At 49.2% G+C, this 27,511-nt stretch overlaps 1 protein-coding gene across 3 annotated transcripts in view; it reads right to left on the bottom strand.

Moving 5' to 3' along the window:
• Window positions 1–941: 941 nt before the first annotated feature.
• HAO2 (hydroxyacid oxidase 2) overlaps window positions 942–27,511 on the bottom strand; it is a 208,455-nt gene continuing 181,885 nt past the window's right edge. For all 3 annotated transcript variants that reach the window (XM_086935842.1, XM_086935843.1, XM_086935844.1), the window contains 4 exons: window positions 26,120–26,338; window positions 8,704–8,862; window positions 7,924–7,993; window positions 942–1,539 (listed from right to left, as the gene is read on the bottom strand). In XM_086935842.1, the coding sequence (XP_086791968.1) occupies window positions 1,484–1,539; window positions 7,924–7,993; window positions 8,704–8,862; window positions 26,120–26,338 (504 nt within the window). In that variant the 3' untranslated portion in view covers window positions 942–1,483. The remainder of the gene's footprint in view (window positions 1,540–7,923; window positions 7,994–8,703; window positions 8,863–26,119; window positions 26,339–27,511) is intronic.

Here is a 27,511-nt window from a genome sequence, read left to right as displayed (position 1 = left end):
GTTAAGGCCTACGTCAAACTAGCCCAATTAGTCAAAAAAGGCCTCAGCACTGGTGGGTGGTGGGAACCTCAGCAGTTAAGGGGTTAAGTATAATGTAACAATGGGAGATCTTCGTTGATACCACCTGGCACCTACTACGAACACTTGATCCTCGTATGAAAACTGCATATTGATATCCAAAATGTCTTTTAAGGCAAGTTGTCTTGGCAACAAATGGCCAATCACCATGCTAGAAAGAGTAGACATCTCAAGTCAATCCATTCTGGCAAACATCTGAGTCAAACCAAGTCAAGCCCTCGCCTTGAGAGGTCCTGGCAATAACCTCATTCAAAGGGATTTGATTTGTTTTAGCACACTCCAGAATTGTACCATAAACAACCTCCTGACTCTTCATGGACTCAGAAAGATATGTGAAGAAACTATGTCAACTTGGATCATGTACTCCTTCAAGTGGCCTCAAGGCCTCCTGGTGCCGTCTCCATCAAATCCCAGATGGTTTTCTCACTATTATTTCCTCCAGATATTCTGCCTTCTTGCTCACCGGAGCTCTCAGTAGTACTTACCGCGTTTAGGAAATGAAATGGTTTAGCCTTGCGATAGGAAGGCAGACGCTCCTCGAAACATGGTCCCCTTACCATGAATTTCCCACAGAGAAGCAATTTCTATGAACTTTGAGGGATCTTTCCTTCAAGCTAAAGGTAAGCGGAGCTAAGCTGCTTCTGTGGCTGTTCCTGTACGGGACAATGTTGGTTGTATGTCAGAACATTGAAGACCAAGATATCACGGGTCCAAAGAGTCTAGGACCTAAAGATCATAACAATAAGTGCATAAAGGGAAGTATAGATGTATTATTCTTAACCCCGCACCCATGTACCGTAAAGATATTATGTCGTAAAGGTGCATAGAGGTGGAATTAGTTATGTACAGGCAAGCGACACAAAAATAGTTAAAGTAGTTTATTGAATGATACAAGTTTTGAGCCCCATGACAGGGAGATGAGATTGTTGGTTTGGGCTTCCTGGGATACCGCTCCCCAACAGCTTACTCGATCTAACATCGTACAGAGAGCTCTTGTGTCGTGACATTGGCTAACGTCAGGTGCTCGCCTGCTCTGACCTTACCTGCCAGCCCCACCAGACCACCAGAGTCGTAATGGCGTATGTGGAGCGGGGAGTAGTGTATGAGAAGCATTGAGGGAGTCAAAACGGAGACATGGCTCTGCCACCAGAAGCCCAGTCGGGCTTGCGACGGACAGGCTGAACTATCAAACCAGAACGGACACAGGACTTTCTTGGAAGCTGTGGAGATTTCTGGGACTTTACAAGCTGATGTCAGATGTCTTTGTACAGGATGAAATGCAGAGTGAGTTGTACAGGATGAAATGCAGAGTGAGTGATGAATGCTCTGTTAGGAGTCCTCCTTCCACCGTGGTTGCCTGTCCCTTGTCCGTGCCGACGCTCGCGGGCAGTTTGATGGGTGCCTTCTACAACCTCGAGAACTGGATCAAGTTTCGATTAATTTCGGAGACATTTCTGCAGCCTGAAAACAGAAAACATCTGTTAGTTTTCCAAAAAGTCGTATTTTTAATGACTTTTTCAATCTCATGCAACTCTATGAGAAGTGAAATCCACAGCAGAGAAATGCTAGGGTATTTACGGCAAACATACCCCCTGAGACACAACACTAATGTTCGACTCCCAGAGGAGCTTCGAGCCACTGCTTTTAAGCAGTGTAACTAATGAAAAAATAAAGAGATAACTCCAAGTTATTAGCATTGTCTTTTTTCCTTGTTGCGCCAGCTTTGCGGGTGGACGGGGCTGCTCTGCTGACCGAGCAGCAGAGGAGTGGTTTGCACTCCCTTAAGTACGCATGAATCTTTGGCCAGCCCTGCTGGGCCGGCCAAACATTCATGCGCACTTAGCATGTTTTCCACCGGGGCTACATTACAGCCTGGCTGGAGAACATGCCCAGGCCCTCAGCCGGTCAGCGCTGAACCACAGTGCTCAGACCAATCACAACGCTGCATTGCATCCTGGGTGCTCTGTTCCTCTTCTGGAGATGATGCACGAGCGAGAGCAGCAAGCCAGTACTTTTTTTTCTTTACCCACTCTTCTGTCCCCCTTCCCTAGATCAGTTCCGGCCGCCACTGCTTGTACAGTGCCAAATATGTAATGTGCAATACAGCGCGGCATGTAATACCTACTACAAGGAACAGAGCACACAGTGTCCAAAATGTGTCAGGTGCAATATAGCACAGCCTGTTGCATCAATTGCATGGAACAGTGCCTAGTGTGTGCCAAACACGTTATGTGCAACACTGCACAGCGTGTCAATTTACTGCAAGTACAATGCATAAAATGTGCCAAATATTTAAAATGCAATCCTGCACAAAATGTCAAATTTAATGTATGGGACATTGTATACAGTACACTAAACATTGTGCATGCAGTACTGCACACTTTGCGGACTCTGGTGCATGAAACACTGCAGTAGATACCGGCACATATTTCACACTAAATACGTTCAGAGTATGTCCGACCTCCAATCTAGAACGCATAGAACATGGCATATGTTGTGCCACATACAAGCAGGACATGCTCCAGAGTGTGCCAAATCCTACAAACACAGTACTGCAGGGAAGGCCCAATCAAGCAGGACACAACCATAGAGTGTGCCTAACAAACACCATGGAATACTGCACATTGTGTGCCAGATGCAGGCAGGGTACACTGGAGAGTATGTCAAGCGCACTACAAGAAAATCACCGGCAGTGCGCCAAACCCAAGACGGTGAGCCGCAAGATAATGCCAGATACATTGCATCCCCACGGGAATGAGGTGGAAACCTCCAAAGTGTCTTTCTTTAGTATGTGTGATTGTGAAAGGGATCAGAAGAAAGGAGTGGGAGAGAAAGCAACACTTATAGATGTAAGACTTCCACCTCTAAATGCCACCATACCTCACCCAGTGATACCAAGGGAGAGTTCACTCATCTTAGAAGTGACCACTAATCCTTCATCTGGATGTTTATTGGCAAATACTTTGGAACCAATGTTAGACAGATTAGAGACCCCCATTTCTGCAGCAACTTCTGAAGGTGGGGCCAGCCAGGTGCACAGCGTAGTGTCACCGGGACACGCATGACTCGGATCCAGAACTCAGTCCAATAACAATCGGTTCGGTTCAAAAACTTTATTCGATTCAGAAAAGAATCATAAAAGCATTTTACAAAACATGATTTACAAATATTTTAAAAGAAAGGAATCTAAAATTACACATTGAGCAGGAAAAAAACATTAATTAATATATTCACAAGTAGTTTAACATGGCAGAACATACAGACAATAGGACCCGTACCGATCACTTTAAGTCAACAAGCGTTATTTCATAGAGTATTTATACTAGAATGGCCATCAAAAGAGCCAGAAAATAGAAACACAACATCCCACAAGAGCGAACAGGTCTAAGGCCAAATTAACCATACTGTTTCCTAATCAGGAGAGATACTCGTATAAAATTTAACATGGCGCAACACACTCCAGAAGATGACAATGATAACAAGTAGTCATAACCTTCTTTGTAGTTACATGGTTGCTTCCCCTTCAAAATGGGCTTAATAAACCTAGTTCTCGGATCCTTATATAAGGAACAAAAGAGGACAACATGTATAGTACTTTGACTAACTTTGTTATTACAAGGACAAGGGGGCAGCCTCTCACACCAACCCCCTTGTTTAGGAAAGGCAAAAAGAAAATGCAGAATGTTTAGCCTAAACCTTGTGAGATAAAACCGCCATTGCACATGAGTTGTAAAAGTTAAATAAAACTGGTGGTGTAATTTAACCATACATCCAAATGGCCTAACCAGGGAATGTGCGTGTGAGGATTTCCAATAACTTGTTTTGATAACGGTTTTAATGTCTCCAATAACAATCCTTTTATTTTATTACGTCCCTACATAGACCCTTGCTACTGTACCCGAGCACTGAACATGTTTATTTATTTAATGTATTTTATAGTTTTATACAGCTCTGGCTAGACCCGGAGGTATCAGAGCGCTTTACATGAGGATCAGCAAGTTACAGGATACAGAGCTATATCAGTTGAATCAGTGAGTTACAGGTTACATAGTTACAACCGTTTGAATCAAAGAATCACAGAGGGAGGGGGAGTGAAGGAGACACGAACAGGGAGAAGAGGAAAACAATGTCAGATGATCGGCTGGGTAGGTGACTGCCAAGGGGCCAGACTCCTCTGTAGCTGCATAAGACAGCTCCACCGGGCATTGGCCAATGTTGCTCGGTCTCCGCGGTAGGTACAAACAGATTTGGTATCCGCCCAGGGGGCGTCGTCATTGTTCCATCGAAGTGGGAGAGGAGACACATAACAGGCAGACGAGGAAAAACAATGTCAGATGACCGGCTGGGCAGGTGACTTCTGCTTCCAGATCTAGCTTTCCTACTCATGTTCATATAGGAATGATTTCCATTTTCGGACTCTTTGTCTATGTGTCATGTATAATTAACAGCCCTGAAGAAGTCACACATGTGACGAAACACGTGTTGGCTTTTCCATATGATAGTGAATGTACCAATTGATTTTTGAAGTATTTGACAGTAAATAAGCTTGGATTTAGCACTTCCTTAATGAGACTTATTGGACTAAAATCACAAAGAACATATGACTTCTTCGGAGTGCAGCAACATCTTTTGTGTTCATTTTGGAACCAATGTTCGACAGATAAGAGACCTCCATTTCTGCAGCATATCCTGGAGGCGGGGCCAGCCAGGTGCACAGCGTAGTGTCACCAGGAAGTGCATGACCCGGATCCAGACCTCAGTCTAATAACAATGGTTTTGTTTATTTTGTGTTATTCGGCCCTACTTAGACCCTAGACCCTTGCTACTGCACCCGAGCACTGAACAGGATCTAAGGAATGTTTATAGTGCTTTAACCAAAGCACCATTATGAACTTATGTTTGTACAGTACAACAATTCAAACTGACAATCACAGAAAAACATAGTGAATCTTGAAACAAGTGAGGCAACAAGTACACAGGAGGACCATCTCCCAGGGAAAGACAGGTTTAACTGACGAAACTTCAAGCATGTTTCAAACACCTTCGTAGCAGGCAGGGGAACGTCTCAAAAGAATGGCAAGTTTCTCAGAGTTCTAGTTCTTGTTAATATGGAAAAAGTTGATGCTAATATGGAAAACAATATATTCAAAATCACCTGTTGTTAACTCCATCCACATCAACCCAGAGTCACAAATATGTAGCCAGGCAAGCTCTGAGACCTAGCTCAGGGCTACTGGCTGATAGGTTACAGGAGGGATGGCACGTTGCCGGTAGGGGGTACTCACAATCCTAAAACACCATAAAGTCAGATGCCACATGAGTTAGGAACATATAGCCAATCAGAACAGAGCACCTGCAGTGAGCATGTGTTCCCCATGCCTGACATCTGGACATGTTACCCACTGGCCACATTGTGTCCACACAAGGTTGAGGCCAACCTGTATTTACCATTAGACAATCAATTTATGACTCCACAGGCAGCAGCCTACATTCCTCACCTTATATGGGTCACTGGAAATCTTTATCACCTACAAAGAACTGTAACAAAGAAGGCGACAGGCGACTGTGAATTGAGACAGTCCTCAGAGCCTGTGCCTGTATCTCTTCACCCGGCCGCTATGTTTAATTAAACAAACTGCTCCTGTATGGCCAAACGCCTCTTGTTTCTTGATTTTTCAAAGTATTTCATGTTCAAATAACATTTTAACAAGGCAAAGACCTAAAATGAAATGGCACACAAGGAAGCCAATGGTATATCAGGATTCCCTGGTGTGCTAAACTTAGGTGATTGGCAGGTTGAGCACCATGCCACACCGAGAGCCCAGAATGCTCTGTGACACTGAACATACATAGACTTGGCTTCATGACAGTGAGGTCTGTCCTTTCCCAGAGCACCTGTTCCTTCACTCGCACGTGTCAGATCTTTTGTGTGGGGTTTGGAATAATCACTGGCCCTCTGGCCTTGATTAGCCCCCAAATCCATTTAGGGATCTGGTCCAGACAGAATTAATCGACTATAGGGTGGCAACCGAAAACGCTGCATTCCCCAAAGGTGCACTCCAGCGTCCAGGGATCAAATCAGAGCTGGATCATTCTGAAGCAATCACCACATTTGGAGTCATATTTCAGACTTCAAAAGAAGCAAGGTTCCTTGTCACGTGTGAGGTCACAAAGGCTGACCATACACTGGGGCCGATATAGAGTTTGGTGGACAAGATACTTTGTCGTGAACGCAAAGGAGTGCCCCGTCTGCAAAACTGATGGTCTGCGTACTCTATTTAAGGTTTGAGGACTGTCAGCTTTCCACTGCAAGAGCCCCCGTTGGCTCCACCAATGGAGAACTTCCACTGAAATGCAAAGTAGGGGCCATCAGAGGAAGGGAAGGGGCCATCAGAGGAAGGGTGTTACACAGCCACCTTATTTAGGATGGATGGTGTGATGCCTATCATTACTAGGAAAAACCTGGTGCTGAGGGACACAAAAACATAATGACCACCCCCATACCCTAGGAGGACCTCCCGGGTATTGGAGTCAATTGGGTTTTGTCTTTCATCCACAAACTCCACACATGAAGTGTTAATTTTTGAAAAACAAAAAACATTTTGAAAGTTTAGTGGTCTGTTTAAAAACAGATGACGGCCATCCACCAAACTTTCAAGACCCTGTGGAAACAAGGCTTGATTACAATCTAATTCTGTACCCTTACTAATTTGGTACAGAATGCATTTGGCCGACTACAATGTACCTCTTGAATCTCCTTTCACTGTCCTCTAGCTAGGGTGACATGGATGGAGTTTCTTTGAACACAGATGAGCATTAGGCCAGCGGTCATCTTTACATTTGGTGGACGGTAGTCCGCCAGGGTGGTGTAGGGGATATCCCTCCACCTGATGGCCTGTACTCAGTACAGCAAAGTCTGAATCAGCCCACTGATCTCTAGTGCATGTGAGGGTGTACCATACTGTAGCTAAACTCAAACCTATAGCATCATCTAGAACAAGCTTTGACTGACCCCCCCCCTCACAACCACTGGAGCCTCAAATATGCCAAGGGAGGTTTGCCTAATGATTTGCATTTGCATTTCAATAGATTTTAAGGCCAAGCACACTATTGATACTAACCCACTGTTAATGACCGGCAACAAGTTAACACCATGAGAGCTGGAGCCAATCTAAGAGCAAGTACCTCACTTTTAAATAAAAGTAAATCAGACTAAGCCGACAGTTGAGTCATCCAAAAGTTATGTATATATGTCCGTGTGTATGTATGTATTATGTATGTTCTGGTACTTACACAGCACAAAACTAGATGGTTGGCTGGAAGCTGGGTTGGGAAATAAATATCTGAAAACAGTCCTATTCAAACAGGAATTTGTTTTCAACAGCTATAAAGACCACCCTTGGGCAGTAGGAGGCCCTGGTGACTGAAGAGCTGTGGTGTTTGTCTACATTACTGCTCTGTCTTTAACCCCTTCGATGCTCATGACGAGCTCAGCTCGTCATGAGGTACACCTCTCGTGTGTGTTAATGTTGGTGAAAGGTTTGGTGAACAGGACTTATCAGGAGCTGGCACCACCGCTGGCTGCGAATCATCAGCGGGTCAGAAATGGAGTCTATCCCTGGTGGCTCCCATCTCCCAACCACAAACCCAAAATGCTCTGAAGCAGTAGAGAGATGACCTATTTACTTCTACACAGACCACCCTAAAAATGAATACATAAATAAATCAGAGATTTATTGAGAGGGAGCTGGACATGGTAGCATGCGGAAGTGAACTCTGGTTGCCCAAGACTCTTGGTTTCCTCTTTCCCATAGTGCCTAGCGAATGACCAAAGAGACCCCTTACCAGAAAGGGCCATGGAGAGGCGGAACTCGTCCATCAGAATCTGCAGTATCCCCGTCACGCCTTCTTCACCCTGCGAGGAAACAGGACGTAGCTTAATATACACGTCAAGTGATCGCTATAGACGCCCCCTGCCCATCACCAATGCATCACCCTCCAACACTGCAGCATGTGCGCCACATGTCACCACTCTCCTTTTGTGCCCAGCAAACATGCAGACCTAGGTATTCTTGCATCCTTGCAGTGCTCATCGCGCATGCGCACCTGAATCTTACTTCACACCTTCAGTACTTGGCACATGTGTGCACATGATGGTCCTCCAACCCCAAGTAGAATGGAAGGTGTGCACCAGAACATGTCTGGTCTGGACTCTGGACTGGTCAGGGATGTGGGAGCTCTATGTGTGAAGAGGAACACAGGAATGGCTTGTAGGGAGGATCTGCCTGCAGAGCTGGTATACGCAGAGTTACAATTAGTGACATAGGACACCCACCCGCAGATACAGCCAAGCTCTAACAACGTTCATCGCATGCAAAGCATTATTTGCAATTTCATATGTTAATTTAACGCACCAGGATGGAATATTCATCGTCTTTGACAGCATTACCCATCATGCAGCAAAACACACTGGCATGATTGGACCACCACCTCCCACGCAGCCCTAGCAACTCCGCGAAACCCCAACACAACCCACCTCTGTGGGAGGATTGATTCAGGACTCAACAGCTCTACACACCCTCCTACAAAGCAGCAGCAACCACTAGTGTTCTTCCTTTACACTACCTTGTAGGCAAGACCCCAAACGATTGGCCGTCCGATGAAGACGCACTTTGCCCCCAGAGCAAGAGCCTTTAGGACATCACTTCCTGTTCGGATCCCTCCATCCATGTATACTTCAATCCTTCCTCGCACAGCTTCCACTATCTCCGACAGCGCATCTATCTGAAAACAAACGAAGCAGTTACGACAGCAAACATCTCCTACCTGGCACGGCCACACCCCTGGATGGTGAGGGAGGTTGGTGAACCCATGTGATGCAAGAGTGGCCAATGGGAAGAGTATGTGCTGAGTCCTGGCCATTCCTTTCATAGCAATCTCCTGAGAGATGAAAACCCTGAGTTCATCATTGGTTCCCTGAACCTTAACAAACTGCTCAACATTTCAGAATCACGTGTGCCTGAAATTAAAATCCTTTAGTTTTCTATGGTCAGGTACTGTATTCCACTATAGTCCACCCACTTCCACAGGCAGGTCAAGGTGTTTGTTTCAAAATACCAAATGTACAACTGTAGGGGTGGAAGGTAAACTCCGCTCCGCTGGCGGAGTCAGCAGAGTTTTGTCACTCCGCGCTCCACTTGGTTCAGCAAAATACTCCGCCACCCGCCGGTGGAGCGGATTTTACCGCCGCTGCCACTCAACCTTTTAATTTTGGGGAGAAGATTTAGCCTAATGGCTAGACCGGTCGACCTTGAAGCTGGGGAATTGGGTTAAAGTCTCGGCAGCAAGCGCTCAAATATCATGTGATTCTGGGCAAATCACTTAATCTCCACGTGCCTAACAAAAATGAATGTGTCCATCTGTGATGCAAGTGCTGCTAATGTAAAGTGCTCTGATACCTTTGGGTCAAGTTCGCGCTAAATAAAACTCAGAAAAACTATATTGGGTGCCACAGTTTCAAGGATTTGGATGTTCTAGTGCCTTTTCAAACTGCAGCAGAAGGGAGTACAAGGTTTCTGTGTCTCAGTAAAAATATATTTAAACCAATGGAAAGTGAGCGCAGGCTGCCAGTCAGAATTCCTCTTTCAGTAGCCTATAGGGAGCCACTTGACATTGAGAATGTGATGATGGTAGAATGGAATCCTGGAAAACAAAATATCTTGTGTCATGTGATGGGGAGTGTTGGACAGGCCACGTGAAGGGCTTGCTCCCTCCCCGCACGACCAGGCCCGAACCTGGCTCTTCAGGTGTTACACGCAACAACCACCCGTTCCCCGTCTCATATGGGACCCCTGCCCCTGGACATCTCCCCATCATGGGCCGATTCCCCACCGGCCCTCTCGCCCGGCCTGGGCGCCATCTTGGACACAGCACCACGAGGCCGCGTGGCCTCCGATCGACCCTAACCCTGGGCCTGGCCAGGCCCCGACATCCCGGCACCACCATCCACCCAGGAGGTGAGCGGACTACTTGGCAGGTCAATGGGAGAAAGAGGTGTCGATGGCTCTCCCCCGCCAGGTGCCGATCACCCCAGCTCCCCGAGGCGCTGGCTCCACCCCCCTGCTGGGTGTCTGGACTCCCTCATCCTGGACCTCCCGACCTCCGAGTGCGAGGGTCCGGACATCAAAGGGCGCCAGACCTATAACTGGGGCAGCTCCAGAGCAGGAAGGCAGTTGTATCCTGGAGTCGAGAGACGCAGTGAAGAACTCATCCTTGACGGACTACTGGCGCTGCCGTAGCCCTGCCTTGTGAACTATCGACCTGCCTGCTGGCGCTGCCGCAACCTTCTGAAACCTTCATCGTCGTCGGGACCTGCTGGCGTGGCCGCGGACCGTTTGTAACCACCACCTTCATCGGGACCTGCTGGCTCCGCCGCGGACCGTCGCTACCTTCAACCATCCCGGGACCTGCTGGCTCCGCCGCGGCCCGATCATCTAGAACGCCGAGCTCGAGGATTGTGAGCTATTTCATCCACCAGATTGGTAACGAGACTGTCCCGCTACCCTTTTCCCCACCAAGAGACTAGCCTAGAGGGGACCCCTGAGTCCAGACCTCCTTGTACCATTTCACCGTACTTGAAGAATTGCTTATAAAGTAACGTTGAACCTTATCCTTGTGTGGTGTACATCTGTGGGGGGGAAGTTACTTGTCTGTACGATCGCTGGAGACGACTCTCCCCGGAGACCTCTCCCCTTGTCCTCGGCCGACCCTCCCGGTCCGTCTAACATTGGTGGCCAGCGGCGCGATCCGAATCGACGCGTAATCGTACAGAGAGTAGCTCACCCCACGACAAAACCACAATGCCAACCAAAGAAAGCGGATCCACCGAGAAATTCCAGATGGAGAAATTGGAAGAATACAACCATCGTGAGTTGAAACAATTCTGCATTGAACTAGGCATCGCTACCACCGGTCTGAGTACTAAAGACGATTTCAAGCACGCCATTGAGTCATGGGCAGAAACCGGGGCCGTCAGACCCCCGGACCAAAATGGCGCAGCAGCAGAGAAAAACACCACGGCTCCCGAGGAGCAAAGAACGGGTCTCTCGCAAGATGAGATCCAAGAACGAGAAAGAAACCGACTACACGAGCTAGAAATGGCCCGGCTCAAAATGGATGGCGAACTCAAATTAGCCGAACAAAAACTGAACCTGGAACACCTGCGGCTCCGGGAAGAACGGGAAGAGAAACAGAGACAAAGAGAGCTCGAAGAGAAGAGACTGGCGTATGAACACGAGCGCAAACTAGCTGAAATAGACTTACGCAAGCAGAACAAAGAATTAGGGGTGCCCGAGCAACCGCGCACCCCGGGGGCAACAGAAAAGAAGGTACACATCCCCAAGGATGTCGTTCGAGAATATTTCCGAGATGACGACATACAGCAGTGGTTCAAGGCCTATGAGATCGCTATGACCTCCCACCGGATCGATCGCAGTGACTGGGGAGCCGGTCTATGGGGGAGGTTCGTCAATGAGGGCCGCGATGCCCTGCTGCAGCGTCCAGACCATCTGATGACCTCCTATGACCACATGAAAGCTACCCTCCTCACCCGCTATGGGCTCACACCCGAAATGTACCGCCAGAGGTTCCGAGACTGCACCCGGATCCCGGGTACAACTTGGGTGGAATACGTGAACTATTTCAGCCGAGCCTTCGAGGGTTGGATCAAGGGAAGCAACGTAACGACCTACGAGCAACTATTCAATCTCATGGTATGGGAGCATCTATCAAACAACTGCTTCGTCGAGCTCAGGCAGCACCTCCTCGACAGTAAATTGACTGATCCGCGGCAGCTCGCCGCCGAGGCTGACCGGTGGGAAATTACCCGAGTGGGCCGAAATGGGTCACATGAACAGATCCGGAACAACCACGGTCAGCACCGTCCCCGAGGAGGAGGAGGGGGCCAGGGACGAGGAAGAGACAACGCCCCGGCCGCTCCCGCTACCAGCACCCCACCCCCGGCCAACCGGGGCAACACCCCGGCGCGGCCGGGATACAGAGCCAATGTCACATGTCACCGATGCCAGCGAGTCGGCCACTACGCAAACGACCCGAATTGTCCACAGAGCCAGACTCCGAGACCCCGCCAGATGGCTGCCGCCGCCCTGGGGGAAGAACAAATCTCCGAAGAACACGAGGAATGTGAGCAAGAACACCAAGAATGGGAACCCGCCGCCATGGTTCTAGCGTGCCTAGGGGGAAAAGACATGGTCCCGCGGGTCCCCCTACCCGCCAACACCCGGAAGTACAGTCAGTGGGTGAACATTAATGGACGCCGGGCCGAAGCCCTACGTGACACCGGGGCCAGTGTAACGGCCGTCCGCTGTCACCTGGTGACCCCAGAACAGATCCTGCCGAACGTTCTCTGCCCTATCCGGTCAGCCGACAATTCGGAGAGTCTATGTCGGATGGCCTGCGTCCCCTTCGAGTGGGGAGGAGTCTCCGGCATGTTGAAAGCGACGGTCCGAGATGATGCCCCCGTAGACTGCCTCCTGGGAAATGACCTTGAGAGTTCCCCGTGGGCCGCCGTAGAGAGGAGAGAGCACCTGGGGATGTTGGGCATCCCGGACTGGGCGTGCGTAACCACCCGGTCCATGGCTGCCCGTACCACCCCCCGACCCGAAGAACCTGAATGGCCGGCACCTCCTCCCCCGGTCGCCCCAGTAGAAGACACCGACCGTGCCGTCCCCCCAGAGCAAACTCCTGAGGGGCTCGTTCAGCCTCAGGACCTTCCCGGCCTGGCTCAGTGGCGTCAGGAGGGGGGGCCCACCCAGGAACAGTTTCACCACGAGCAGAAGACCTGTCCCTCCCTCGAGGGACTCCGCCAACAAGCCCTCGCCCAGAGTGCAGGGGATACCTCCGGAACCCATTGGGTCTATTGGGACAATGACCTGTTGTACAGCGAACAGAGAATCGCAGAGTTAGGGGCCAGCCGAGTGCTAGTGGTGCCCCTACGCTTTAGAGACTTCTTGCTAAACCTGGCCCACAATGTCCCCCTGGCTGGCCACCTGGGTCAGGACAAAACCTACAGCCGCCTGGTGACCCACTTTTTCTGGCCCAAGATGAGGAACGATGTACTCCAGCACTGCCGGTCTTGCCCCACGTGCCAGGCCAGTGGGAAGAGCGGCCGCAAGCTTAAAGCACCTCTGCAACCTTTCCCGGTGGTCACCACCCCTTTCGATAGGGTGGGGATAGACATTGTGGGGCCCCTGGACCCCCGTACAGCACAGGGCATCGGTTCATCCTGGTACTGGTGGACCACGCCACTCGCTACCCCGAGGCTGTTCCCCTACGAACTGTGACCGCCCCGGTAGTCGGCCGGGCCTTGATGGGGATCTTCTCCCGGGTGGGCTTCCCCCGAGAAGTCGTCAGCGACCGGGGCACAAACTTTATTTCAAAATACATGAAGTCCCTCTGGCAACAGTGTGGGGTCACCTACAGATTCACGACCCCCTATCACCCTCAAGGAAACGGACTGGTTGAGCGGTTCAACCGCACGCTCAAAGGGATGATTGGGGGGTTGGAAGAGCACTCCGTCGCCAGTGGGATGTGCTACTGCCGTGCCTCCTCTTTGCCTACCGAGAAGTCCCCCAGAAATCCCTCGGCTTCAGCCCTTTCGAACTCTTGTATGGACACCCTGTGCGCGGGCCGCTCAGCCTAGTCAAAGAAGGCTGGGAAATGCCCCCTCTAAAGAACCCTCCAGATGTTTTCAAGTACCTCCTAACCCTCCGCAACCAGACCAGACGGTTCCAAGAGATGGCAAAAGCAAACTTGGAGGCCAGTCAGGAAGACATGAAACGGTGGTACGATCAAAATGCCTCCTCCATCGAATTTGAACCCGGCCAACAAGTGTGGGTAATGTCTCCCACCGAACCATGCGCCCTGCAAGACAAATGGACAGGGCCCTTCAAAGTAGTCGAGCGCAAGAGCCCTGTCACCTATCTCATCGATATGGAATCTTCACGGAACCCTCTCCGGGTCCTCCACGCCAATAGACTGAAACCCCACTTTGTGCGCTCAGAACTCAGCCTCCTGATGGCAACAGACAGCGGAGCCGAGGAGGACTCCGAACCCCTTCCTGACCTCCTACGGACTCAAGAGAAGGACGGCTCCGTGGACGGGGTCCGACTCTCGGAGGCCCTCACCCCGGAACAGCGCCAAGGCTGCCGAGACCTCCTGCTGCAGTTCGCCACCCTGTTTTCCCTCACCCCAGGGGTCACCCCCTGGTGCTTACACGACTTGGACACTGGAGAGAGTCCCCCTGTCCGCCACCGGGCCTACCGCGTACCAGATCGGGTACGGGCCTGCATCCAAGAGGAGGTGGGCAAGATGCTCACGCTCGGGGTCATCGAGCCCTCAGACAGCCCCTGGGCCAGCCCAGTGGTACTGGTCCCCAAAGCGGCCGCCCCCGGCACCACGCCTGAGCTCCGGTTCTGCGTCGACTACCGGGGCTTGAATGCGGTCACCAGAACAGACGCACACCCCATTCCCCGAGCAGATGAACTAATCGACCGCCTGGGAGCTGCCCGCTACCTCAGCATCTTCGACCTGACAGCGGGCTACTGGCAGATCGGTCTCACACCCAGGGCCCAAGAACGATCTGCCTTCTCCACCCCTGATGGCCACTACCACTTCAAGGTCATGCCCTTCGGCATGAAGAATGCCCCAGCAACATTTCAGCGGCTAGTAAACCAGGTCCTGGCGGGACTCGAAGAATTCAGCGCCGCCTACCTGGACGATATCGCTGTGTACAGCCGCCACTGGTCCGACCACCTCCACCACCTCCGAGAGGTGCTACAGGCCCTCCAACGAGCTGGCCTCACGATCAAGGCCAGCAAATGCCAAATTGGCCAGGGGTCCGTGACCTATCTCGGGCACCAGGTGGGAAGCGGTCTGGTGGCCCCTCTGCAACTCAAGATCGCTGCCATCCAGGCTTGGCAGCCCCCCATCACCCAGACCGAGGTCCGCGCCTTCTTGGGACTCACAGGCTACTACCGGCGGTTCGTGAGGGACTATGGCAGTATTGTGGGGCCCCTCACGGAACTCACCTCCAAAAACCAACCAAAGGAGGTCAACTGGACCCCCGACTGTCAAGCGGCCTTCGAGAAGCTGAAGGCCGCCATGTGCTCCGCCCCTGTGCTCCAGGCCCCCGACTACAGTCAGGAATTTATCGTCCAAACGGACGCCTCCGACCATGGCATTGGGGCAGTCCTTTCCCAGCTGAACCCCGAAGGACTTGACCAGCCGGTGGCTTTCATCAGCAGACGGCTCCTGGCCCGAGAACAACGCTGGAGCACCATCGAGAGGGAGGCCTTCGCCGTGGTGTGGGCCCTCAAAAAGCTCCGGCCTTATCTCTTCGGCACCCACTTCCGGGTACAGACCGATCATCGGCCCCTGCAGTGGCTAATGCAGATGCGGGGGGAAAACCCGAAACTCTTGCGTTGGTCCATCTCCCTGCAGGGGATGGACTTCACTGTGGAACATCGACCAGGGCAAGACCACGCCAACGCAGATGGCCTGTCCCGCTTTTTCCGCCTCGACGAAGAGAGTCCCCGAGAGGATGGGTGACTCTCCCTGCCTTCAGCTGGGGGGGACGCATGTTGGACAGGCCACGTGAAGGGCTTGCTCCCTCCCCGCACGACCAGGCCCGAACCTGGCTCTTCAGGTGTTACACGCAACAACCACCCGTTCCCCGTCTCATATGGGACCCCTGCCCCTGGACATCTCCCCATCATGGGCCGATTCCCCACCGGCCCTCTCGCCCGGCCTGGGCGCCATCTTGGACACAGCACCACGAGGCCGCATGGCCTCCGATCGACCCTAACCCTGGGCCTGGCCAGGCCCCGACATCCCGGCACCACCATCCACCCAGGAGGTGAGCGGACTACTTGGCAGGTCAATGGGAGAAAGAGGTGTCGATGGCTCTCCCCCGCCAGGTGCCGATCACCCCAGCTCCCCGAGGCGCTGGCTCCACCCCTGTGCTGGGTGTCTGGACTCCCTCATCCTGGACCTCCCGACCTCCGAGTGCGAGGGTCCGGACATCAAAGGGCGCCAGACCTATAACTGGGGCAGCTCCAGAGCAGGAAGGCAGTTGTATCCTGGAGTCGAGAGACGCAGTGAAGAACTCATCCTTGACGGACTACTGGCGCTGCCGTAGCCCTGCCTTGTGAACTATCGACCTGCCTGCTGGCGCTGCCGCAACCTTCTGAAACCTTCATCGTCGTCGGGACCTGCTGGCGTGGCCGCGGACCGTTTGTAACCACCACCTTCATCGGGACCTGCTGGCTCCGCCGCGGACCGTCGCTACCTTCAACCATCCCGGGACCTGCTGGCTCCGCCGCGGCCCGATCATCTAGAACGCCGAGCTCGAGGATTGTGAGCTATTTCATCTACCAGATTGGTAACGAGACTGTCCCGCTACCCTTTTCCCCACCAAGAGACTAGCCTAGAGGGGACCCCTGAGTCCAGACCTCCTTGTACCATTTCACCGTACTTGAAGAATTGCTTATAAAGTAACGTTGAACCTTATCCTTGTGTGGTGTACATCTGTGGGGGGGAAGTTACTTGTCTGTACGATCGCTGGAGACGGCTCTCCCCGGAGACCTCTCCCCTTGTCCTCGGCCGACCCTCCCGGTCCGTCTAACAGGGAGTCACTGGGGCTGGCAGCCAATGGCAAGGCGGCCGGACGGGTCCCTGATTGGCAGGACAGGGGCTTTTTAGGGCCGCACCTCATTGCCTTGGCTGCTAGGAGGCCAGCTGGTGCCAGCACTCGCACTGAAGCTCCTGCCAATGGGGGCCCATGGATTGGGTGCCTATGGGGATAGGAAGTGAAGCAGGACGGGCCAAAGAAGTGGACACCATGTCTGTGTGCAGCGCTGGATCTGACAGTAAGTGACCACTTCTGCCAAGATCTTCACTGCAGCATGATAACCCCTCCTGGTACCACCAGGTGTCACCTCATGAGCTCCAGCCTGTGCCACTCACTCATGGCACCGGATTCCCCCCTTATAGCTACCACCGGCTAGAGTCTGCCCGTCCACCGCAGCAGGACAGCCCCTCTTCCCACGGTTCCAGCCTGTTCTATTGCACTGCAGTCAGACACCCCGGGTACAGCATAGTTCCCTGGGTGCAACCCTGTGCTTCCTCTCACGCCTGCACACCCTGGCACAACTAAATTACAGTGGCCGAGCAATACTCCGCCTGCCCACGGAAAACCACAGAATTCTGCAGAGTTTTTTGGTAACTCAGCGGAATTCCTTGGATTGGAACTCTGGAATTCCATTCAGGCCTAACACACACTGAGAGTCCCTGAATATGCAGCCTCCTTCAGATGACCAAGTCAATGGGAAATTATCGCTCCAGGCCCAGACCTGAACATGATTATATGAGACTGAAACGTGTAACGTACAGGAGCGAAAGCAAAGTCATGCCCGCCTGCATAATTGCATCAAAACCTCTTCCTCAGCATCCACTTGGTGTGACTGAGAGATGGTGAGAGGATATTATTGAGCTGAAAAGTTACAACAAATGACCCCGATTTACAGGAGTTACGACCTAGGGTGCCACATAGCTTGTCTCTCACACCTTGGAGAAGTGTGGCTCAATGATTAGAGCGGCAGACCCTGATGCAGAGGTCTAGCCCGGGACCAGGGTTCAATTCCCCGCCTCGGCGGGTCTTGGGCTCAAAATTCCACGGACCTGATAATTCTCGCCTCGGTGCCTATTCCAATCATGGAATCCCACTCTGCAACTCTGGGCAATAGCTTGCTTAATCTCCACAACGGCCCCCACAACGCTAAGGATGCCTGGCCTCCACCTTGGGGGTGTCCAGGAGTGGACGCCTCACAGGGAAAGCCAGGATGGGTTCCACAGCGGTATTTGTACAAGCGCCTTGAGACCCTTGCGGGTGAGTAGTGCGCTATACAAGTATCAATTTACTTAGACTTTCAGAAGCACAACCCTCATGTGGTCATCATGTCCAACTTCTGGCCTGATTTTGGCTGTCAGGATTTTAGCCCATCAGGGAGATTAAGTAAAGTAGTCTGTCGCCCTCATGGAGTCCCCGCCTGCCAAACTGAGATGTCACCAGGTCCAGTGGACGCCTCTAGCATTGGAAGAAATCGCTGTCACAACGGTTCCTGTCAATGCATTACAAGTTTGCCGAATGGCTCTGTCAAAGTACTCCGGTCCGGATTGGACATACCTTGCAGGAATCAATATAGAATCCAAAGACTGTCTGACCCATATTGACACACCTTCTTAAGGTCAGAAGAATTGCAAGGGGAACTCACTTAGCTGACAAAGGTTTTAAAGGACGATTGAAGAGCTAGGGTAATGGTCAGCGAGTGTCAGCAAGTGTTAGAGCCTTAGGCCTCCGGCTTACATAGACCGGGCACTATCAATGGGTGCTCTGAAGCTTCAGGTTACTGTCTTAACATAGAAAAACAGAAGTATCCCACGCAACGTGCACTGCAACAGCTCTCTGGTCAGTGCTTATGGTCTCATATGGGTCCCTAATAAAAATAAAATATTTGGGGATATTGTTAACACAAAACTTCAAAGAATCCATGGACCTTAATGAAAAAAAGACAGCAGATAAAATTAAAGACAGCTTGGACAAGGGGTCCATTAGATTCATCACATGGTGGGGAGAGTAGAATCCTTCAAAATGAGGATCGCTCTCCTCATTCTTTTTTTGATTAGCGTGCGCCCCGTGTACCTTTCTGAAACCTTTTTTACAAAAATAGATGCGATGCTCAATGAGTTCCTACACCGGTCCAAAAAAAACAGAATTGCTCTAAATAAAATAAGGCTCTACAAAAAAACTTGGGGGCCTAAACCTACCAGACTACAGGAAATACCAACGCGCTTTCCTACAGTAACAGGGAAGTTGTAGGTTTCAGCCTACTGTTAACACCTGCCCCTCTTGACTCACCATCGAAAAAGAACTTGCTAAACCACTATCCGTTGCATCCCTTATCACTCCACAGCGGTATTCGTACAAGCGCCTTGAGACCCTTGCGGGTGAGTAGTGCGCTATACAAGTATCAATTTACATTTTTTTTACATTTATCGAGAAAATTAAAACAGCCCACTCTGCAAACATTCTCTCGAGTACAGTACAGGCCCTACACAAGATAGACAACAGACAACCCAACAAATGCGATACTCGCACGTTGATCAGCGAAATGGGCGCAAAGGCATCTCTTGGTAAGAGACCCTGGGACCCCCTCCGAACCCCTACCCTTCTCACAACTCAAAGCTGAATTTAATCTCAATTATCGAGACTTCTTCCACTTCCTAAAAATGTGATTACTTATAGCTAGACATAAATCGCAAAGCTCTCACAACCTACGAACACTCAAAAACTGTACAGCAAAGGCGGACACCTAGCATCCAAACTATACTCTCTCCCACCAAATCTAGGCTAACTAAACCAAGCCAAGATAATGGGAAACCCTCCTTTCCGACTCAAAGTTCACTGGCCGTTCATATGGGAGAATCTCCCTACTAGCAACATAACCCCATCGCTTGCACAATGTCGATACTGGATTGCCAATATACCCACTGGACTGCAGCCAAACCTTGTACACTGGGTCTTCGGCCCTCACGCCTGCTGGTGCTGCGAGAAGGAAGCTTCTGGAGTGTTCCTTCACTAGAAAGTTCTGGATAGACATTGGCAGTACCATATCACACATCCTCTTGGTAAACTGGACTCCTAGCCTAGTGGCCATTATACTAGGTATCCTCCCCCAGGACATAAAACATGCACTGGACAAAGACAAACAAGCTCTATGGGACATATTGGTTACAACCGGCCTGAAAGGAATCCTCTCTGAATGGAGAGACTCATCCAAACTCTCCTCCCAGACCCGGTGGGAATGGGTTAAACTCACCAGAGGTGCAAGTAACTCGCCAAGCACTTATCTTAAGACTCCACCACTGAAAAGTGGAAACTTCTGGATCAGATTAGATAGATATATATATCAAACATGTCCCTTCAGCAACACTAATGATCATTCCCATCCACTCCCCCCTCCCCCTCCCCCACCCCTTTAACTTTCCCTCACCTCTGCATCCCCCTCCCACCCCCTACCCGCCTGCTCCTCTCCACGCCCCCCCCATCCCTTTAACCTGACCTCACCTCTGCATCCCCCTCCCACCCCCTACTCGCCTGCTCGTCTCCACGCCCTCCCCCCACAATAAGTCCTACTGTGCTCTCTTGTCCTTTTCCTGTCCTTCTCTCTCCTCTTTTTCTTTTCTCATCCGTTTTTCTCTCTCACTCTACACCCACCTGTACACAGACAAGGTACCTTACATACATGCTCTCCTGTCCCTTTCTTGTCCTTCTTCTCGCTTTTCTTCAACTTTTTTTATCCGTCTTTCACTCTCACTCTACACCTACCTGTACACAGACAATACCTTACACACCTCCCCCAGTAAACAACTTCACCCTCTCATCCGACAAACATTAGACATCAGACCCTCACTCTTATTTTCATACACAGTTACACCTACACCTCCTCTCTACTACTACTATAAAAACTCCTGGATTAGGGGATATACTCTTGTGTTCATTCAGCCTGCCTCTACCACCTGTAGTTTGATTGATCTCTACCTAATTCTATCTTCCTGTGTGCATAAAATCCAAATAGAACTTTTCTTAAAATCCTAATAAAAGATTATGAAGCTATCAACTCCAGTGGGCAGGCTTTGCTAATAACACTGTGGGGCTCTAACTGTGATCAATAAAGAATCGCTTGCTATGAGAGGTATGATCACGCAGAAACGCCTGGCAGTAGATCTGTAAATGAATTCAGCGTTTGCACGGTTATCTACACCAGTGAATGTTGTGTGACAGCCTGAAAATAGATACCCAGCTTAACAGGTATGTCACTAACATTTGGAATATTACGCATGAGCTATGGACTCGACTGCAGGTTCAAGAAGCCGCCAGCAACCAGAGGAAGAAAAATACAAAGAATTGATGTAAAGGTTGAAGGGAGGCGAAGTGACCTCCAGGACACCAGGAAAGATCCGGGAGAATCAAAAGAAAAGAACCACGAAGTTGATGAGCGTTGCACTGTGATAGCGATGCGGAAGTGACGATTTGGAAATCGGTGGGGGGGGGGGGGGGTTGCGGGAACTGTTTCTCTTCTCTTTAGCTTGAAATTTGTTAAACCGGACTTATGTTATTCCCATTTATACCGCACTCGGATACTGCAAGAGTGTGCCAACATGAACCGAATTTGAGCTTTCTTCCATCTTGATGTAACGTCGTCGTACAGCACATGATCCTTGTAATTGTTTCCCTGTTATAATCAGTGGTAGACGTGGGCGGGAAAGGCAGGGCATGGCGTGCCCTTACTTCTCTAATTTCACTGATTCCGTTCCCCTACTTTCTTATTTGAAACATGCCTCCCAGGAGGGTCGGATTGGCAGGGCGGGCAATCGTGCCGAGGGGCCTGTGGCAAAGGCAAATGTGTGGCCGATTTTCTTAGTCCTGTGGCTCAAGCAACTTTGTATAACTGGGTTCAACTTTCCAACCTTTTTCCAGCTCCAGGGTAATTTGAGCAGGCCATTAGTTGTTACTTGTGGAATGACAATACAGCATCAGGAAGACGTGCATCATGTGGTGCACCTCTCTCCATCCTGGGCCCACGGAAGCTGTCAGTGAGCCTTTGAGAGAGGTGTGTCTTTGGAGCAGCGCAATTAACAAGTCGCCAGTGTGAGGAGGAAGCTTTTGTCCCCCACAGCAGGTCACAAGGATCAGACAGACAAGCCTCAGGTCCATCAGACAGACAAGCCTCCGGTGCCTGCTGCCAGTTTTCTCCCATTGAGGTTAGTAGTTTAATTTAATTCAAATACTGTGCAATGGAATGAAAGCCCAGCCCAGAACATGAAACACAAACGTTTTTTCCAACTTTGCAATTTAAAAACAAATCTGACTCGAAACGGATGCCTTTTTTTGGGGGAATGAAGGTTTGCAAATTGCAATTGGGAGCCACTTTTTTTCGGGGTGCCCGGGCCAATTTTTTATCCCAATCCGACCCTGCCTCCCGGATGCCAGAAATTGGAAGGCCGATAGTTCAGCCTCTGCTTTTGAGGGCGGGCGGAACGGGCAGAGAAGGAAAAAGAGACGGTCTTTTCCTTCGTGCCCACAGAAGACAAGGACAGTGTCCAGTTCTCCTGCTGATGGCTGCCCCCCAACCCCCTCTTTGTTTCCCCTCTTCCCTTTTCCTTCTGTCTCGCTTCTCATCAGTTAGTGAAAACCAAGACTTCAAGAAACGGGTATTACCCTCTTTCCTCCTTTTGTTTATTTGCTCCCCTTTGGAATGGATCCAAAAAAGAAAAATATATTTGCTGGAAAAATTGTCTTTTACTCACATTATTCAAAATCTAATTGCAGTCTCGGGGTGCAGAGAAATAAAACATTCCAACTATGAAAAAGAACTAACTAACTAATTAAAGCAAGACAGAGTGGTTGCAAGGTGGCTAGATTGATGTATTCCCACCTAAACACATTAGCACTTTACAGTGTTTGCCAGTGAAGCGCTACTTTTGTTTTCTCCGCTCTCTTTCAACAACGTTGTTTTCCCTGCGTGGGAAAGTGCACCTTTCCTGGAGATACTGAAATACCTGCTTGATGGGTGAATTGGAAATCAAAATGTGTACAACGGCTGCGTGTTCACGAATGTCTGCCTATGGTTTGAAATGGGCCCTGAAACGGGACCCTTCCGGGCCATGTAGTCATGGCCTTAACTTGTCATGTAAAAGCACTCACTAATTTCTGAATAATGCGTGGAAAAGGGAAAAGGTAACCATGATATTCCTGCTTACATTTCGCATGTTTACTTAATCTTGCATTCCCAATGAGTTTTTGCTTTTTCTAGGATGTTGTTCATTTTTTTTAGGCAGCATATCGCTCTTGTCTAATGCGCAATTTGAATTGAGTCACATCCAGGTGTTTATAGCGGGTCAGCGCAGTGCAAGTTTCTCTCAGTGGAGCAGTATGGTGTTCAGTGGAGGAGAGGATGTGGCACTGTGGTCAGAGCTGCTGGATTTGGAACTGGGGATCCAGCTTCAGCCTTAATGACCAGTCCACCAGACCACTCTCCTGAGAGAGTACATTTCCATTCTAGACCTAAGAAGGCTTTGCAAGACCTTAGAAGCCCTGTTTTCTTAGCACCAGCAGGAGGAAGCTAGCAGTGGCAAATGTGTTTTAACCTTGAAGGCCTGTCCACCACAATCCATGAAGTTCACCTCCTGTCTTAGGGACAGACCTAAGAAGCTGCACACCATAGAGTGACAGTGACTCTGTCACGGAGGTCACAGGACTCTTGAGCAGGGTGGCTCTAGGGCAGTGCGACGACGCTGGGGACTAACTTCGGGTGGGGGCATCGTGTTTGTAAATATAATATGGTTTTAAAAGCACTTGCTGCCACCTTCCTGGCTGACAATTTTCAGCAAAAATAAAAATGTTGGATAACTCCAGTGATTAATGTCCTTCGTAGAAAGAGATCTTGTTTTGTCTAGTGGAAAGTTTGGCTCATGAAAAGGAAAGGCAGAGGTGTAATGTGCATGCAGCTGAGAACATGTGCCATGCAGATCACAAAGTGCACATAATGTGAATAGGTCAGTGGGTTACTGCTTTTGTCAGTGAGACCCTATTATTACTTGCAGTTATTATGTTAAAATCCTAACATAGAACAGTGAGCTATTAACTGTCATTTAAGAGCTGCATGCAAACTCCAAGGTATAAATTAGAGCGTTGGGGTGTTTTCCCCAGTCTTCGATTATCCTAATGTTGCAAAAAAGGGTTCGTTTGGGTAGAAATCAATTCTGATTATTAAAGAGAACCCCCCATCCATGGTATTACATTTTAAATTCTGAGTTTGTGTTTCTACAGACCAATCACTATTAAACTGTGCCGCGTACTAGTATGGTTGTCATGTGACTCCTACACCTTGTAGTCTTTTGTCTTATGTAACATTTCCTAAACAGTGATTTACACACGTATGATTGATTGTCTCTGTGTGATATGTGTGATATAAAGTGCTCTGACACCCTACACTGGTATTAGTGGTGCTGTAAATTTTCTGATACTTTATTATTTTGACATTTTTACACATGCTGACAGTCTCTGCAAAGATTTTTCCTTATTAGTACTAGTAGAACATACAACTACAGCAGTGAGAAAGGTGACCAGTCAACCTTTGCAAAGGGCCTCCACTTCACAGCAGCACAAGTCACATTTTTTAGTAACTTTTGATCAGTTTGAGCTCCAAACAATGTATTAGTTATAATCATCAGATTATGAAGTGGATGATGTATTATGTGGCAAATATGGCAAACCCATAGCTATGTGGAAAATATTTTGCAAACTAGGATATTTTGGTCTTGTGGAAAAAGGGATAATGCTGATGACAGAAACTCCATGGCTGGGAGACAAATGGCTTGCGATTCCACTTTTAAGGATATTTGGGACATTCTGTGATTGAAAACGTATCCCTCGTAGTGAATGTATTTTAATTTCAATAACTCATATTAAACCTTAAATAAACATGTGTATCTATTGGTTAAATTAATAGGCTGTAACCGGTTAGTGAAATAGGAAAAAAATACTAAAAAGTGGGATATTTTGCTCTTTCTGCCACGCCCCTGACTCCGCCTACTGACCCAATCCACTGGTTATTCCCGCCCTCTGATTCTCCGCCCACAGTTCCCCTACCCCCCCCCCCCCCTGCCCCCCCCACTTCGACCACTGGTTATAATAAAGAATTGTGAGCCTTGCACTACAGACGGCGAGCGTCGACAGAGCCTTCACCCCGCTGCACCGAACCAAGAGCCCCCCCATCAGCCTCGGACAAGCGTGCACACAAACTGTTAAAGTGTGATACCTGAATAAACTGCAGGAGCCGCTGAATGCAACGCAAAGAGAATTCTCAGGTGTATTCTGTAGTACAATGTTCCTTCTTGCTCGTTACTCATTGGTGCATCTCCTAGAACCATGCGCTTGCGTAGACCAGTGATGGATGGAACCCGCTGTCCACGGTCCAATCAAAGGGCCGGCTTTGCCTCTGTTCAGCAGGACCCTTCTCCCATGCTCACGAGCCCAATCTATGCTGGGTGAGTTCTTTATACTTATGATCTGCATGCTTTGCTGCTAACAGCATCCATGGCATGTTTAATCTACTTCGAATTAATAATTTATGACAGAAATCTTTCAACTTTGAACCGAGTCTCTCATTCTCACAGAGGAGGCCACAGCTCTGATTCTTGATTCAATCTGACATGTAACAGGATTCTGGGGCATTCTAAAGCAACAAATTAATTTTTGACAACATTGAGGCATTCAGCAGTTGAATGCGCATGTTAACAAGCATTGGCAAAGGCAAATAGATCTGGCCTGGGAAAACCATTACAATGTTCATTTTAAACACTTTTTTAAATTGGATGCATATGTCAGAAAACATGCCATCTTCCAAATGTGGAGGCTATATGCTGGCAATAAAAACACTTTAAAAGAAAATTAACTATTGCATACAATTTTAATGAAGCAGTGTGGGTGTGTTTGAGGATGCAGCTGAATTTAGAACAAGTAAAGGAACCCTTTTGAATTTTAATGCATATCCTATGAAAATATGCTTATTATGGCACACTACTCTAGGAGAAAACTTAGACTTCAGAAAACCCTCTCAAATAAGGAATATATGGTAAAAGAAATAACAAAAGAAAAGGTTAGACAGAAACAATTCCTATTAAAGAAATATTATTCAAGTGCTTCTATCCTATTCACCTGTTTGTAGGATACTTCTCATTCACTGGACTGTTGTAACTTCAGAAGAAATCAGAAGTCTCTCGTCTCTGGCACGTCCGCTGCTCACAGACCTCAGAATGCCTATGCGACGGTTCTGAAGCCATGTGGGCTTGGGTTCAAAGTGGCGTAGAGGTCTCACCAATCTACCAGACATGTACTTACTGTGGCCGGTTCCCCGTCCAGCTGCCGTCCACCATGGTTGGACACGATAACACCCTGAACACCGTGCTCCACCGCCAGCTCCGCGTCCTCCTTGGTCAGAATTCCCTTGATGATGATTGGCAGACGGGTCAGGCTCTTCAGCCAAGCAATGTCCTTCCAGCTGATGGACGGGTCGAGGGTATTGAGAGGAACACCATAGTTGTCTGGGCCATGGTCCTCCTAGAAGAAGGCACAGACGCCTACAGCGATTAACCAAAGCTTGCAGGTTCCTGAACTATTAGACCAATAAAATGTTATCAAACTGCAACAGCTTCGGACTGACACGCGGCTTGGTTAGGTTGTGATTTTGGAATCATAAATTACTATTATTTACAAATGAAAATAGATTTACTTTTAGCAAGTCCTCATTGTAACGTCACAGTGAAACTGACTTTAAATCATTAGTGTGGTTCCACAGTTTAAAAATGAAAACCTTTTCTGTACCAGTAGTAGTAGGTAGAATAGCGGGAGTACATTAATTTATAAGTGCACAAGGCGGGGTCAAATCCAGGTTCAAGTCGCACATAACAACAAACAAATTATGAAACTCAAACTGTGCGATCAACAAAATAAATTGAACAGAGGTCATAAGGAATAAAACAAGAAAAAACTGAGTATGCTCCTCAGGGTACCAGGAATCAAAAGCCACAATTCCAATTTCTATTTAATGCAGCAAAACCATGCAACTTGGCAGCCATTCCAGAGTTTTACTCCAGCCGCAGTCGGCATCCTGAACCCACCTTGGAGCAGCTCCGCTTCGAGCACCTCAGGTTTGGGGCTGCAGATCTTAGTGCCCAACAGACTTTTCTAATTCAAAGTATTCTAGCAACTGGCTGGAGATCGAGACCCAAAGTGCTTTCTAAAGAATGAGGACAAGATTGTCTTGTGATCTCATTTCTTTTGATCAGTTTCCCTTCTTTGTTTTGAGGAATATCCCAAAATGTCCCTCAACCGTACAATGGTCTTGAAAATACTGGTGCTTGAATCAGTAGGAAGTGACTCGCGGCACTCAGTAATGGGGATGGTTTAGAAGTATGTACCATCCGCAGTGATCTAGTCTAAGGACTAGGGAGATGTGGGAGTTCAGCTCCTTGACCATTGCCAGTCTGGCTTCAGAACAGGTCAGAGCACTGAAACGGCTCAGACACACATCTTGGGCAATGCCCTGAGACTACTCGATCAGAACGAACCCTGCCTGCTTATACTCCTTGATCGCTCCTCTGCGTTTGATGCGGTCAAATATGACAACATGAGAGACCTTTTGAAGAAAAGGATGGGGTTATCTGATCCCGTCTTAAGTTGCTTTTCCTCCCTCCTCCATAATTGATCTCAACAATCCAGAGTCAAACCCTG

The sequence above is a fragment of the Lissotriton vulgaris genome, chromosome 8 (assembly GCF_964263255.1).
Source record: "Lissotriton vulgaris chromosome 8, aLisVul1.2, whole genome shotgun sequence".
Classification (NCBI taxonomy): domain Eukaryota; kingdom Metazoa; phylum Chordata; class Amphibia; order Caudata; family Salamandridae; genus Lissotriton; species Lissotriton vulgaris.
This window is presented reverse-complemented; position numbering and strand designations above follow the sequence as displayed.